The 14876-nt window shown below is 34.4% G+C and overlaps 1 protein-coding gene across 1 annotated transcript in view; it reads right to left on the bottom strand.

Annotated features, from left to right (window-relative positions):
* lemd1 (LEM domain containing 1) overlaps positions 1 to 14876 on the bottom strand; it is a 73223-nt gene that overhangs the window by 28467 nt on the left and 29880 nt on the right. The window contains exons 4-7 of the mRNA XM_051924695.1: positions 10303 to 10365; positions 7805 to 7812; positions 7673 to 7753; positions 6036 to 6167 (exon numbers count right to left, since the gene is read on the bottom strand). Coding sequence (XP_051780655.1) covers positions 6036 to 6167; positions 7673 to 7753; positions 7805 to 7812; positions 10303 to 10365 — 284 coding nt within the window. The remainder of the gene's footprint in view (positions 1 to 6035; positions 6168 to 7672; positions 7754 to 7804; positions 7813 to 10302; positions 10366 to 14876) is intronic.

The following is a 14876-nucleotide window of genomic DNA, read 5'->3' as shown; positions in this document are numbered from 1 at the left end:
TCTTGTTATTATTAAGTAATATACTACCCTAAAATAACTCATGAAAGACAAAAGCTTGATGATCGCTCTTTTCAAGACACTTGGACAAATTAATATGGATTTGTACAACAAAAGGATTGTGCGGTGTGTGTGTGTTATGCTGTGAAAGTGTTGTGTGTTGTACGTCAAGTGTACAAAGACATTATCAAACTAAACATCAGTCCACATTTAAAAACTCTGAAGAGAAAAGTGAAGCTATAAAAAGAGCTGTTTCTGGCTTTAAGAAACATACTACTTATTTTAATCAAATAATTAGAACTAAAAATAAAGCCACCAAATATAGTTATACTATCTATTTATACAATTGTTTGTCTATCTTTGAAAGCCAAACCCTTCACAGATAGAGAATTCATCAAAGAAAAATTTTTGAGAAGTGCTGAAGTCTTATTCACTGATTTACCAAATAAACAAACAATACTGTCTCAAATTCAAGAAATACCGGCTTCTGCAAGATCAATTGAGAGACGAATAAATGATATGGCTGAAAATGTAACAACAAAACCGGATTAAAACAAGCTGCTGTATTTAGTGTCGCTGTTGATGAAAGCACTGACCTAAATGATGTGGCACGCCTAGCAATAGTAGCATGATATTGTGACAACAATCGTAGTTATGAAGAATTATGTTGCTTGATTCCTCTTTCTGGTACAACTAAGGGACATGACATTATCATTGCATTTTTCAATTATTTTGAAAATCAGAAAATTAACATAAATAAATTATTTTGTGTTGCTACTGATGCCGCCTGTGCAATGGTTGGATAGGAAAAGGGATTTGTTAACCTTCTTGAAAATCATATTGGACATTGAGTATTGAGTTTCCAATGCATTATACACCAGGAAAGTTCAGTTGCAAAAATCTTGTCACAGTGCTTGAATTCTGTAATGGACACAGTTTTTTTAATAGTTAATTTTATAGTTTCTCATTCTTCATTGACACACAGGCAATTTAAGTCCCTTTTGCAGGAAATGAAGAGTGCATATATGGACCGCTCGCTATACAGCAATGTCCATTGGCTTAGTTGAGGAAATGTCTTGAACAGGTTTGTATCATGTCTGGAAGAAATCAAGAACTGAATGATGAAGACTGGTTATGCAAATTGATGTTTCTGACTGATATAACTCAACAACTGAATGACTTAAACTTGCACTTGCAAGGAAAGGGTCTAACAATACTAGAACTTTTTGAATACGGGAAAGGATTTGCATCAAAATTAGATATATTTTGGCACGATATTACCACAAACACCTATAAGTACTTTCCAAATGTAAAGGTACGCTGAAGCGCTCAAAGATGAATTTTCCAAATGATATGAAGTCTTCCAATCTCACACACCAATATTTTCTTTGCTCCTCAAACCTGACATAATTGATCTAAATAAGTCCCCATTTGGCTTATCTCTTTTTGAGTGGATGGACGTTGATAGTTTTGAAATGGAACTCATCGAATTAATATCATCAGAGTTGTGGAAAACAAAATTTGTAGAATTGTGGAAAACTCTTGAAGGAAACTGTCTGGAAAAGTTGGCCGTCATTCTCAATTGTTATACATCTTTACCTGAAAGATTTAATTGTTTAAAGAAAATCGCATGTGCTCTGCTTTTGGCATGTGGCTCAGCTTACGTAAATGAACAAATTTTCTCACATATAAAACATATTTTGAGTCCACAAAGAAGTTGTCTAACACCTGAATATTAAAAAGCCTGCATGAAGCTAAAAGTGACCAATTACACACCAGATATTGAGCAATTGAGTAAAGAGGTACAGGATCATGGTTTACATTAATTGATTAATAGCTCTGATTAATAATCAAGAATGATTAATCATATTAGAATTCTTGGTAATTTTTTCTTATTCAAACTATGTATTTTGTATTGAAAAAACTTGTAATTTATAATTTGTAATTCCATTTTTAATAAATGTGTTGAAAATTTTACATAACATTCTTTTCCTATATGATCCTATGTATTTTAAAATATTGAATATGATGATATAAGATCCAGTTATAATGGGCTTATAACTCGACCAATTTTGATACTATATATAACAAAATTGGTAGAATTATGTCAGCACACGGAATGACATTGTAACATAGGTTCGGCACGCCACCTATGGAAGGCCACGGACCCCTGCTTTAGGGTGTAAGCATTTTAGGGTTTGACTCTAGCCTGACCCTGACGAGAGGGTTTGGGTAGTGTCTGTTTATTCTTTTCATCTGTCACACAAAATTTAGTAATTTGACTTTCTACTAAAGAGACTATTTTTTATGTCTTACTTAATCTTGACAATATTCACAAAAGTTGAAGTGTCAGTACTTTTATTCACAGATTTAAAAAGAGAGCCCAGATTTCATTAATGGTCATATACCAAGCTTTATTCTAGTAACTATTTTACTCTCCTGTATGTGTGGCCTTTCACAAACCAGGTTTGACTCTCCTGAAAGAATACCCTTACATTCATAAAAAATGGCATTCACAAAATGTCACAAAACTTAGCATGCAAGCTCCATTTTAGTTAGTAAAAATATATTTATAAATATGTAACTCTGTTTTAATGAATGATAAATGTTATTTAGACAATAATAAGTCATCCTCTCTTTATCCATGCATTTTATACCATTTAAAAAACAAAACCTCAGGTACAACATAAAAGTGGTACAGAAGTGGTGTTTCAACAAACTAAATGAAACAGTTAACATCAATCTAATGTAATCAGTGGGCTATAGTCCTCCCTAATGGAATGACCAAGTAGTTAAACAATTACCACACAGAACATAAATAATGAAGAATGCTACACTGTAAGTAATTAAAAGGGTTTATTTTAATTAATAGAACTTTTCACTATTAGCTACAACAACAGACAAAATATTACTTCCAGAATATTATTTGTCGCTTCCTCTTTCAGTCAAAAAAAAAATAAAATAAAAGATGCCCTTCCCCTTTGCATCCCTGTAAAAATAGGGTTTCTTAACACTAGCAATGTGTCAGTACTGGTAGCAGGCAGTCCGCTCACTCATGCCCCACCGAGGCAGCTGAAGTCAAGTCGGATGCAAATACTCAGAACTAAGGTCTGTTTATCCAGGAGTAAGGTGTCTGGAATTGTATAGGGTAAATAATACATCGTTATTTGGAATACATTCATTTCATGTGTGTTCCGTGTCTACAATGAACTCTGTAAATGTAGGATGACAGGAAAGGTGAGGCAAAAAATAGTGAACACATAACTAAAACAGAAATGTTTTTTGACAAAATGTTGACCTGAAATGTATAATGTGTGAAGTCCAAATATCAAATAATCGCTTTCAGAAAAGGTATAACAAGTGTGCTTTTATTCAAGAACATAACCGAAGAAAAAGAAATAGTTCGATTTACATGTTACTGACAATGTGTAAAAACTGAAGCCCAACTATCAATCAATTACAAAGCAGACATGTCTGCTTGGTTGGTGCAGAGGTAAAGACTGCTGCCTTGAGTGAGGTTGCGGGTTCAATCCCAGGTCAGGGATTCTAGTGTTAAACTACGATTGTAACCCAAAATGGGTCACGGGATGCTGCTGTTGGGTTATGAGTTACTGTTATATTTAAAGGTAATGGCTCATGGATGCTTTGTGAAGTGGTTTGATTAACTAATCTGAATTGCTCTGACGATAGTCCTCGATTACCTCACCCTAACCCTTGTTCATGATTCTCTAATGGGGCCAACCCCCTACCTGCTCTGACAATCATCTGAATATTCAACAAGGAATGGGTCTTAAAGACATTAGAAAGGGCAATAATAAGTTGCAACAAAAAAGTTTGATTCTGTAAAATATTGCCATCACTTGATCTGAGCTATTTCCTGTAAAGGAAAGCTATGAGTACTGGTAGCAAGATTGTTAACTCTTCATTTGCTCAGATAATATTTTCCAAAAATGTTATGTCATCGGTCTCACACAAATTACAAAATAATATTCATTTTAAGCTCCAAACAAATTCCATAATCACATGAGCAGAAATCTTCTAAACATAAAAAGATGTATTTTGTTTAAAATCCAGATAGTTCACCATAAGTTTCTTGAAAGCTATGTACAGTACAAATCTATACTAATTAAGATGTTGCACTTAACAGCTAACGAGGACGTAAGATGAGTATTTTTTTTTGCACTGCAAAACACATAGTTGTGGAAGACACGTTGTCAAAGGTATTCAAGTGGGAATGTTGGTGGAATAGTTATAAAATTCACACATTCAAAACCGAAAAAAAATCTTTCCTAATACAGTTCAATGGCAGATACCTGCTTTCCCACTTGAAATCAGATTAGATCACAAGACCCGAAATATAATGATGTGTATTATATGAAAATAAAACAGAAATGTGACTGTTATGATATAGTACATTTCTAAAAATTAATTCATGATTTTTCCCTGTGACTTCCTTGAAAATATAGAAAGTTAGAACAGTTTTTCTACTGGCTACTTTGGGAGCTCAAAGAAATCCCTAAGGAAAATGTCAAGGGACTTCAAATGCTTCAGAGTAAGCTCTTGTCTATTTTCAGGAGAGAGGTCCTGCACAAACCTTGCCCAGTAAGGATACCAGGAATCCCCAGGTCGAAATGGCCATGATTAGGCTGTGGATTGTATCTTCCAATGTGCTGTGCTGACTTCAACATTTGGGACCAACATTCACTTCCAGCGCTTACAGGGTGCAGAACTCTATTAAATAGTCCCTTATTAGGATTTGAAGTTATTCCTGTTAATATTTCCTCTTTTTCTGAGACAGAAAGTTCACTGGACTTGTTAAAAAAACTCCTAGAGGAAGATTACATTTTATCAAATGTTGTGAGTGAAAAATTAAATAATTTTATATTTGATTTACAATAATAGAAAATTAAATAAATAATTTTGTGCTGGTTGATGGAATATCCCCACACATTCATACTATATATAAATGCACCACTGTCTAATATTAATGATTCACAGATCATATTGAGCAATACTAGCTTTAACAAATTAATTTTCTGACTGTTAAATATGCTCTTATACTGAGGTAACATCAATGACAAACCATTTCTTTCACTTGTTACGAGTTATATTTTTAACCAGTGTCTGTAGAGATTGTGATGGACGACCGGCTATGGACTCCGGTCGCCACCCTCAGGCCGCTAGGAGGAGCCCTCCGGACAGCAGGATGGTGCCCCGACTTCCAGCAGGGCCTCATGGACTTTGTAGTTTATACACACAGCCCTGCTGGATACCTTGGGGGCCACCGGGAGTCGCTGTAGGGGGGCTAGTGGGCTCTTGCGTGCCCTATAACCCGGGAGTGCGTCACAGTCACGTGACCAGAGGAAACGACGTGCTCCCGGGATGAAGAAGAGGACTGTTTGCCCTGACCCGGAAGGAAATGGACTTGTGGGTTGTGCCAGGAACCACTTCCGGGTCAGGGGCTATAAAAGGACTGTGGGGAGCCCAGTACACTGAGCTGAGCTGGGAGGTAGGGTGGCAAGTGTCTGGGCGAGGAGGAGAGTATTGTTTATTGTTATATAGAGTTGATTTTTTTATGAATAGTGTGGTGTGGAGAGTGCTTTGTGCACGGTACAGTAAAGAAATAAATAATTATTGTACTTTCACCTGGTCATCAGAGTGGTACCTGAGGGTTCAAGAGGTGGACAAAGGGCTTATTTGCTACAAGATATTACTTTTTTTATTTAACTGTAGTGTGTTGAGAGTGTACATGTTAGGAACAGTAAAATATACATCAAACAAAATCAAATTGTAAGAAAAATATTCTGATTGGTGGGGTGATAGAAAGGAAATTTGAAAACGCACAAGAGGTCAGAGGTAGAAAAGACAGTGGACACCATTGTGAAGAAGTGCAAACGCCAACATTTACCCATTATAAATGTTTAAGTGACTAGTTGGAATCCTTGAGACCCAGTAGCTTTTCACAGTCTGCCTGTTATACTTTATGATCTATCACCAACATGCGAACGCCATAGTACAGAAAAATCCGCTAAAAGTACCCTTGATAAGTTCATCAAACCAGAGGTGTTGCTCTCCAACAAAGGACTTCCTTTGGAACCTCCAAACCCTGTTATCATAGGGCGACCAGCACTCATATCATGTACAGAAAAATTCACAGGACTGTTAGGATCCTAAACAAAAGAATATTTTTCTTATAAAAGGTAAATTATACAGTATATCTATGATATTAATAGCTATATCAAGATGTTTCAGATAACAGTGACAGCAATACTCTCAACCCTTCCATTATAAGAAAACAACCATTAAGCAGAAAAAAATACTTAATGTCATGGCTACACTTTTGCGGAGTCTCAGGAATCATGCAACAGGTTGTCTCTTTCTTGTTAGACCAAAAGAAAGTGAGAGTCTGTTGCGAAATTTCCCATCTTGGGCAGTCTCGGTGGCAGTGTAGACACGACAGGAATAGCCGAATTCTGAGTCAGTGCTCCCCTGAAAGTCTGCGTGGCCAGCTGAATCATGTGTGGATACTGTACTATTTGAGTTTCATAGTGCTTTCAATGTTTTCTTTGCAATGAACAAAAATAAGTAGGAAACATCGTCAGTTTACACTGAAAGAAAAATGAACAATCTTGGAAAATGTTTATTACGGAATGAAGGAAAATGACATGCTGAAAGCATTTGGAATCACGCTTGCAATGCTGTCAACAATTTGATGGACTGAAAAAAAAATAAAGACAAAAGTTAAAGATTGGGTGTTGGGACCTGAACAAAAAAACAAATAGGAGCATGTCTGTATTTCTATAAAAAAAGTTACATCTAACGTCTCCTTTTCATTTTGTATTCATACCTGTTATTTTATAATAATAATAATAATAATAAAAAAAAAGTTATAGTGACTGTCTCATTTTCAAATTAATATTTTTTTTTTGCAGATTAAGAAGTGCTGTTTTTTTATGCAGGTATTGTCAAGCTTGGGTCACAGAGTTAGTTGCACGAGAGACAGAAAAGTGAGTCCAGGTTTCCAAGGAAAATACAGGTACTTTATTACTGTATAAAGAAGGCAGGTACAGTCTCAAGACTAAATTCAAAATAGAAGCTGTTAATTCAACACTCAAGCACACAAGATTGGGGTTGTGATACAGGCAAATGTCCTGTTTTAGCTCTCATCTTCAAATTAGAAGAACACCAGTGGCTTGGTATCACTGCTGTGGCAGACCAGGAGAATGCAAGAAATAACAGGTCACAGCCCTGTGTTACAATGTTCTAAACATCATGCAATAAGCACATTATGTGGCAAGCCTGATCCTGCAGAGGATAAAATTACTTTGCCTTGGGTTTACTGTTTACCAGATGCAGCAGAGCAGCTACAGAGTTTTCCTTGCGGTGGTACCATTAGAGACAGCGAATCGCCGGAGACCACGGCGACAACAGTATACATAGTTTCCCCATATTCATTATAATGACATTTCTGTCAAAACTCAATATTTTTATGGTCCCATAAATTTCATTACAATGGGATTCCACCTGTATACAGTGTGTGTGTATTTCTATTTCTAGCTGTCTGGTGCATTGCTACGTCCCAACAATGTCCATACACTTCTCAACAAAAAATATAAATTAAACATCAAGAAGTTAATTTTACATTTCCAAAAAAAGTTCATGCCTGATAAGTTACCATATCACAGTCAGGTTCAATCATGCTTGGGCAAGGAGCAAAACACTGGAGGAAATATACATCAGCATCTTTATTTTTTACCTGCCAAATTAAAAATAAACGCACAATTTAGAATAGTTTCACATACTATACTGGCCTTGCTAAAAATAATAAAAGCAAGTAAAAAAGAAATTAAATCAACTTAAATTATATTACAGAAGATGAGGTAATATAATCTTTGAAAAAACTGGTAATTTCCACCTAAAGTGTTCAGCAAGTTGTACTTTCAAAAATACATACAATTTAGTGTTCCAGAACTCAAAAGAAAACCAATTTCTGAGGAGTGAAATTTTTTTGAACTCTTTTTTTGGGATCATACTTTTTTTTTTTTTTTTTTTTACTCTCAAAAGAAAAGAATAAACAGGACAGTGCTTACATGAGAGGAAGCATTTATATACAATAGAGCTTAAAAATAAAACAGCTGTTTATTTAAAGAAATTTAAAAAAATTAAATAGAAAGTGAATGAAAATGTCACATAAAACAAACTAAACTAATTTTGTGGGGAAAAATAATTTAGAAAACATTATCATCTACTTGAGAATGAGTAACATGCTGCTCTTTGCATTGTTTGCAGCTCTCATGGTACTACTTGTGGTAATCATATCTATGAACTCCTTTAGTTTTTTAACTTGTATAAGACCTATTAACTTTCCGCTCACTGACACCGAAGTGAATTCAATATTTTTATATTTTCTTTCCACAAGTACACTTTCCACTGTTCTGTTATACAATATACAGTATAAGCATTCTCTGCATTAGCCATTAGTTTCACTTACAGTATGAAATAAAAAGGAAACAACACTAGTTATTTTAAATAATTATATTATTTAAACTGGATATTCTAAGATTTATAAGATTTTCAAAAGTCTTGGTTGGAAATGTATGAATTAGGCATTTTACTGAATTGCATATTAATTGTGTAATGGAAGGCACGGATGGACTGGCATCCCAGCTAGAACTGATTGTGCTTTCTTACCTGACTGGGAGGCCATAAAAGATGGAAGAGGAAACTGCCTTACATGACTATTTTCTTCCTCAATATGCCATGTGACATTTGCACATCTGCAGGGCTGCCAGGGAGCTGCAGTACTGATGGGCAGTTGTGCTGGGTTTCATGGGTGCTGCCGGGGGAAGCTGCAGGGAGAGGACTTTTCCACTTTATTGAGGTTCCTGCTTGCCCAGATGAGCTTCCTGTGTGCAAAGTTGTGGCATCACAGTAGTCCTGGGTTTGGTGTAAAAGAAGATTCTCCTCTTCACCAAGGTAAGTAAGAGTCGGAGAGCAGAGTAGGGCAACACTTACTGGGAGTGTACACTGAGGATAACTTTTTTTGGTGAAGATGTAGGTGTAGTTTAACTTATAAAAGGAAGCATTAGTTATTTGCTAATGGGAAATAAATAGATACCTTAAAAATTGGAGAAATGTAGAAATAAAATACATTACACTGAATAAATATTGCACACAAAAAAAATTTACTATTGTTAATTTCAGTCTCCAATAGCTTTTTAAAAATAGTAATATGTGATAGCATGTGTGTTTGAATATTTGCTGCATTGTATTTGCCTCTGTGGCTACTCGATTTTACACATCCATAGCCTTGTCTAGGTCATGAGTGCATCGCAAAGAAGAAGGAAACTGGTCAAATAAGAAATTACAAAATGGTAGTGGGATAATAATATATGAACGTACTATGGAAGCATTGCAGTTTAAAAACATTATATGTGTATAGTTTTTGAAAATAAGAAATTTGGTTTCTTTATTGTTAAAGGAAGTAGTGCATTTTAGAAACAATATGCCCTCTTTTGAAAAATTACTGTAGATGCTACTGGCACATCCTACCACTATCTGGTAAAATCATTCCATGGCCACAAAAATCAAATACTGAACTTTGCTTATAGTATTCCAGCAGAATTAGCAGTCTTTTAATGAAAGACTTAATCTGCATTAGGGTGCACAGCCAAGGAATAATCCACAAATCACTGACCTGTTGTGAAGTCCTTCAACAATAATTATTTGTTTAAACATGAAATAACTTGATAGCTGCTGAGCTGGAATGCTTTGAGGACAAAAAATACTCATAACACTGGAATTATCTTGCTCTGGAGTATATAAATTATGCTTCTGACATTTGCACAGTTCACAGAGTTCTGTTCACTACCTTATCATTGAATCCACAAGATGGCATCCCAGCTTAAGAAACATGACGCACTTAAATGCAAACCATGTAAGATTTTAATGTAGTGGAACTAACATTAACAAAGCATGTTCAGAACCCCTTATCCCAAGTTGAAGGAACATTCTAATGTAGGAATCTATCACCAAATCTGTTACAAATGAACAAGAATATAGGGTGTTCCATATTTATAGAAAGTTTGATTAATTCAGGGGAAAATAAGAAAATACACAGGATGTGTAGGAATCAGAAAGCTACCCTGTCTATGATCAGTGATTTTAGGGATATAATAACATTTTTGCTTAGTCTGAGTATGAGCCATCAATTATATTTATATTGGGTATAGGCACTGAAGTCTGATAGCAAACTGCTGTAACCGAAACAAAGGAAATCCAACTTACATTATTTTCAGGCATTACATGAGTGTGGTTCCCAATTGCCTTGGTAGTTTTTTTTCATTTTTTTCTGCACCACTGTTGATTCTGAAAAATGAAAACAATTTTTGATATACAAAGAGTTACACTGAGTCTTATACTAATTGCAAATGTTACTATTTTTAATGACAAGTTCAAAGATTGCACCAAAAGTCACACCTTACAGTGAAATGTAAAAAGCAGAAAGATTAAAAAATGTGAGTGACAGGTGTTTATTTAGATGCATTACTGTAAATTTTTCTGAGAAGATGATCACATTAAACATAGGCATTAGACTGCCATTGATGTGACATGATTTTGAAAAGAACATATGTATTGTACAGGTTATTAAAAAAAGAATCAAAGACACAAAACTGGTCAAACGTAAGTTTGATAAAAGGGGGATATCAATGTTTGAGTGTCAAGCAGAACTACTGTACAACTCCAACTGTGAAATCTATAAGTTTTTTAAGTTGGTAACACACTAATAAAACCTAATATCTTTACAAAGATGTTGACACCAATTGGCTGCAACTGCAGAAGTAGCACAGGGGATGCCAAATAATTTGAAATATGTAGCCCAAGCTGTTCTGGTGGTAAAATCTGCAATTTTCTATCTATATATTCATTATATTTTGCTCAATCCAAACATGATGAATATAATACACAACACTTGTATGGGGAGTTTTAACATCAAAGCATCCTGTTTTCCTGAAATGTACAAGTATCAATCACAGCAGCATCTGTTTAAACAATGCAGAAATCCAGGAGATTCTTCAAGCAGTGAGACTAAGAATTAATAAATTGGTTTACAGCCTGGGAAAGGAAGAAATGCCGATGCTTTAAGCTGTATCAGATTACTTTACAACCTGCAAACAGAAGGAGATGCCGTGGGAATAGAAATTGCCAAACCAATTTACAGCTTGGGACAGGAAAATTCTTAAAACAATAAAAATGTTGTTTGGGAAAGTCTTGAAAGTATATTCCTTCTGTACAGAGCTTTAGAAGCATTTTATATCTTAACGCAAAGCCACCTTAGTTTTGGTGGATGCCACTATTATTGCTTAGCATTGGTGTACTATTGCTAGCATTGTTACAGCCAATGTTTATTTCCACAGGCTTATGTTTATTTTTATTGAGGTAATTTTTTAATTATTATCTTGTATTATTTTATAATTATATTGTTTTACATTTCTATGCTCTTTTTGTCAATATTGTTTTGTTTATTTAATATTTATGCATCGTGTATTTAAGTTGTATGAATATGAACCCCAGGAGGCGGGGCCACCATCACATCTCTACAGTGGGACTGCCCTCAGCCTTTATATTTTGTTCGAAGAGATGGTCCCAACAGAATGTTAATTGAGGTCTGTGGTGAAAAGATCAGAGTTGTGTGTATTATATTGATTTTGATATTTCTGTGGATTTATTGCTTCTGTTTTTTGATTTGGAGTACTAGATAACAGATTTAGTCTTATTTTCCATGGGTTACCTTTTAGACACATCCTTTTGCCTCAGTTTGGCATTTTTTGCCTTGTGTTACCATTTTTTATTCTTCAAGACATGCCGGTGATTTAAGCTGTATCAGATTACTTTACAACCTGTAAACAGAAGGAGATGCCGTGGGACTAGAAATTGCCAAACCAATTTATAGCTTGGGACAGGAAAATTCTGAAAACAACAAAAACTTTATTTTTTGAGAAACGGACATACTCAAACTGATTAAAAAGTTTGAGCAAATTTATCCATCATATTGACAACCAGCCAATCAGGTGTATGTAACAGTCAAGTGTTGCGAAACTCCCATGGAATTTTATAATAAATATGCCTTGTCTGAGAGCGACGTCAGAAGAGGGTGAGAGTGACGTCAAGAGGAGAAGACAGAATGATGTCAGAAGAGGTCACCAGCAATGTGCGACCGTTTTCATCTGATCATCAGCTAAAGCATCTCATGAACAACTTCGATTGCTAGATCAATGCTGCCCTATGACATTCATCTTTAACGTTTTGTAAGCCTTTTTCTAAAGACTATATATGTCCAGACTTTGCTATCCATATTTTCTTTTATGCTTTTGTCTACTAGTATTATTACTTTTTAATAAATACTATATTGCTTTTAACTTTCTATACTTTGTCTTCATATCTAGAGTGATTGAGGTAATAAGGTAGACATTTTGAGCACCTGGAGCAGTGAGGAAGTGCCATATGATGCAAACTGAGGTTTGTCGGTTGAGGATGTAGTGCTCTGTCCAGTAATGAACAGTGACTTAAAGTAAAACATTGACTGGTTGATAAATGGCCTATAGCCAAGGATGTTGAGCCTTTGTAGGTTTGAATATATATATATATTTATCTGAAACTAAAACCAGTACAAACTGCTTTAAATGGATTATTCCAACCTTTTTCTTGTGTTATACTGGCTGGTTTTGATTGCTTTTTGCACGTCTGCTTGATCCATTTTTTTCAATGTTTTGAATATCTGGTACTTGAAAATGGCATAAAAATATCATCATCACTGGATTTTTAATACATGAGCAAATAACATTTTTAGGTGTTTTTTTTACACATTATAGGCACCATGTCACCCAGCACTTCTCAGCTTTTAAGTTAGGTTCAAAGGGATCCCAGTCATCTAATGCACATCTTCATTCATTAACACCTTCATTAGGCCTATACTATATTGGATAAGGGTGTGTATCATAATTTGCAATAGTACAGATGAATAATTATTATCAAACCATTACAGGATACATTGTCTCCTATAAAAGTTATGTTTAGAAATGTTGTATAAGTTAAAGCTGGAGTCAGACTTGAAGCTTTAGATAGATAGATAGATAGATAGATAGATAGATAGATAGATAGATAGATAGATAGATAGATAGATAGATAGATAGATAGATAGATAGATAGAGTTTATTAATCCCAAGGGGAAATTCACACTTATTTGAAAGACTGAAACCCATTAAAGTATACAAGTAAAAAAAGAGACATGACTAATAAATAAAGGCATGTTCGATGTAAACTATACTACTAGAGGTTACAGTATCCTAGTACTTCTAGTTATCAGAAGAGAGGGTTGAGAGAGACAGGATTTAACATTCTTTCTTCCTTAATACCAAATTTACAATACCGCACAAATATTTATATAAAAGTAAAAGTTTTTTAAAAATCAAGCATCAACATGAAGCATGAAAATCTGTATTTATAGCTTCTTTGAAATTTTCTAAGAAATTGATTTTTTAGGAAAAGTTTCAATTAAAATTTCCTGCGTGTATTATCATATGCCATGAAGAGATCATAACCTTTTTATGAATACTTTCTTTCATACACACACCAAACTTGATAAACAAGCATAGTGGTGTTAGAATAGGATCACATTAAGAAAAAGGCTTACAATCTCTGTGTTATTAACATTGTATGGCTAAAATCTCAAACAATGTGTTAAAGTGATGGATTTATTTTTAACCCTGAGAGTATGGTTCAGGGTTAGAGCAACCAGATGTTGAAAGGAGATCAAAGCACATTATTTAGCCTGATTATTGCTAGTTTTGATGTATTTTGATTGAATCATCTCTTCTTAGAATCTGCATTGCTTGCTGAAATGCTTCCTCTGTAAAAGACCTTTCAAAATCATTGTCTAATGCTACATATACTCTAAATCACTCATACTGTATGCAGCTCTCTACAACAGACCACTGTGGGTGTGTCTTTATAGACACCAAATAATAATTATTTATTTTAATACTGAAATTAAACAAGATTTTGTACTCCAAAATGCCCTGCCTAACCATATTTAACTTTCTAGTATGTTATAATATTGGCTCCTTAGGAAAGAGGGCATGGCTATATTTTATTTATTTCTCACTCATTCATGATAATGCATTCAAAAATTATTCCTAATTAAAAAATGCACTTCATTATTCTTTCACATGATAACATAGCATTCTCAAAGCCACTTATAACTTTAAATTACATACTGTACATGTGGAGCAATATTTCCTTGTAATTTATGAAGAAAAACAATATACTTTACATTTCATGTCTAATTCACTGAGCATATTAACTACAAAAGGAACTATCACTTTACATAACAAAAATGAAAAGGAGTTTATTATGCACACTGTAGGTAAGCTATAAAGAATTTTTTTTAAAAATCTGCTTCTTTCAATCAAATTTCCTTTATGAACAAAATAGGAAAAAGGTGGCTTGGTAAATAGATGAATAGCAGAAATACATCCAAACCTTTTAAACATTCTTTTTGAGATGTTGTTTATGCTCTTTACTATTTCACTCATTACATTTTTCTGCTTTTTAAATTTTCTACCAGTTATTTATTTTCTGGTTTACAACATGTTTCTATTATCACAGTGATAATTCTAATATGGGGATACCGTTGTACTTGTACTTAACTGGTGTAGCAGTGTGTATGCTCTGTTGGATAACAGGTATTTATTCTGTTTAAAAGTAGTGAATAGGGTCTAGGCAACTGTCAATACTGCTGATCTTCTTCAGAAAGCTTCCACCATGTTTGTTACTTTGTTTATCAGCTGTTTAAATTGTCTTCTTTGTTGGTGCATTTT

This window comes from Erpetoichthys calabaricus, chromosome 3 (assembly GCF_900747795.2).
Source record: "Erpetoichthys calabaricus chromosome 3, fErpCal1.3, whole genome shotgun sequence".
NCBI classification, from domain to species: Eukaryota; Metazoa; Chordata; class Cladistia; order Polypteriformes; family Polypteridae; genus Erpetoichthys; species Erpetoichthys calabaricus.
The sequence above is the reverse complement of the archived record's forward strand: the minus strand, read 5'-3'. Positions and strand labels throughout refer to the sequence as shown.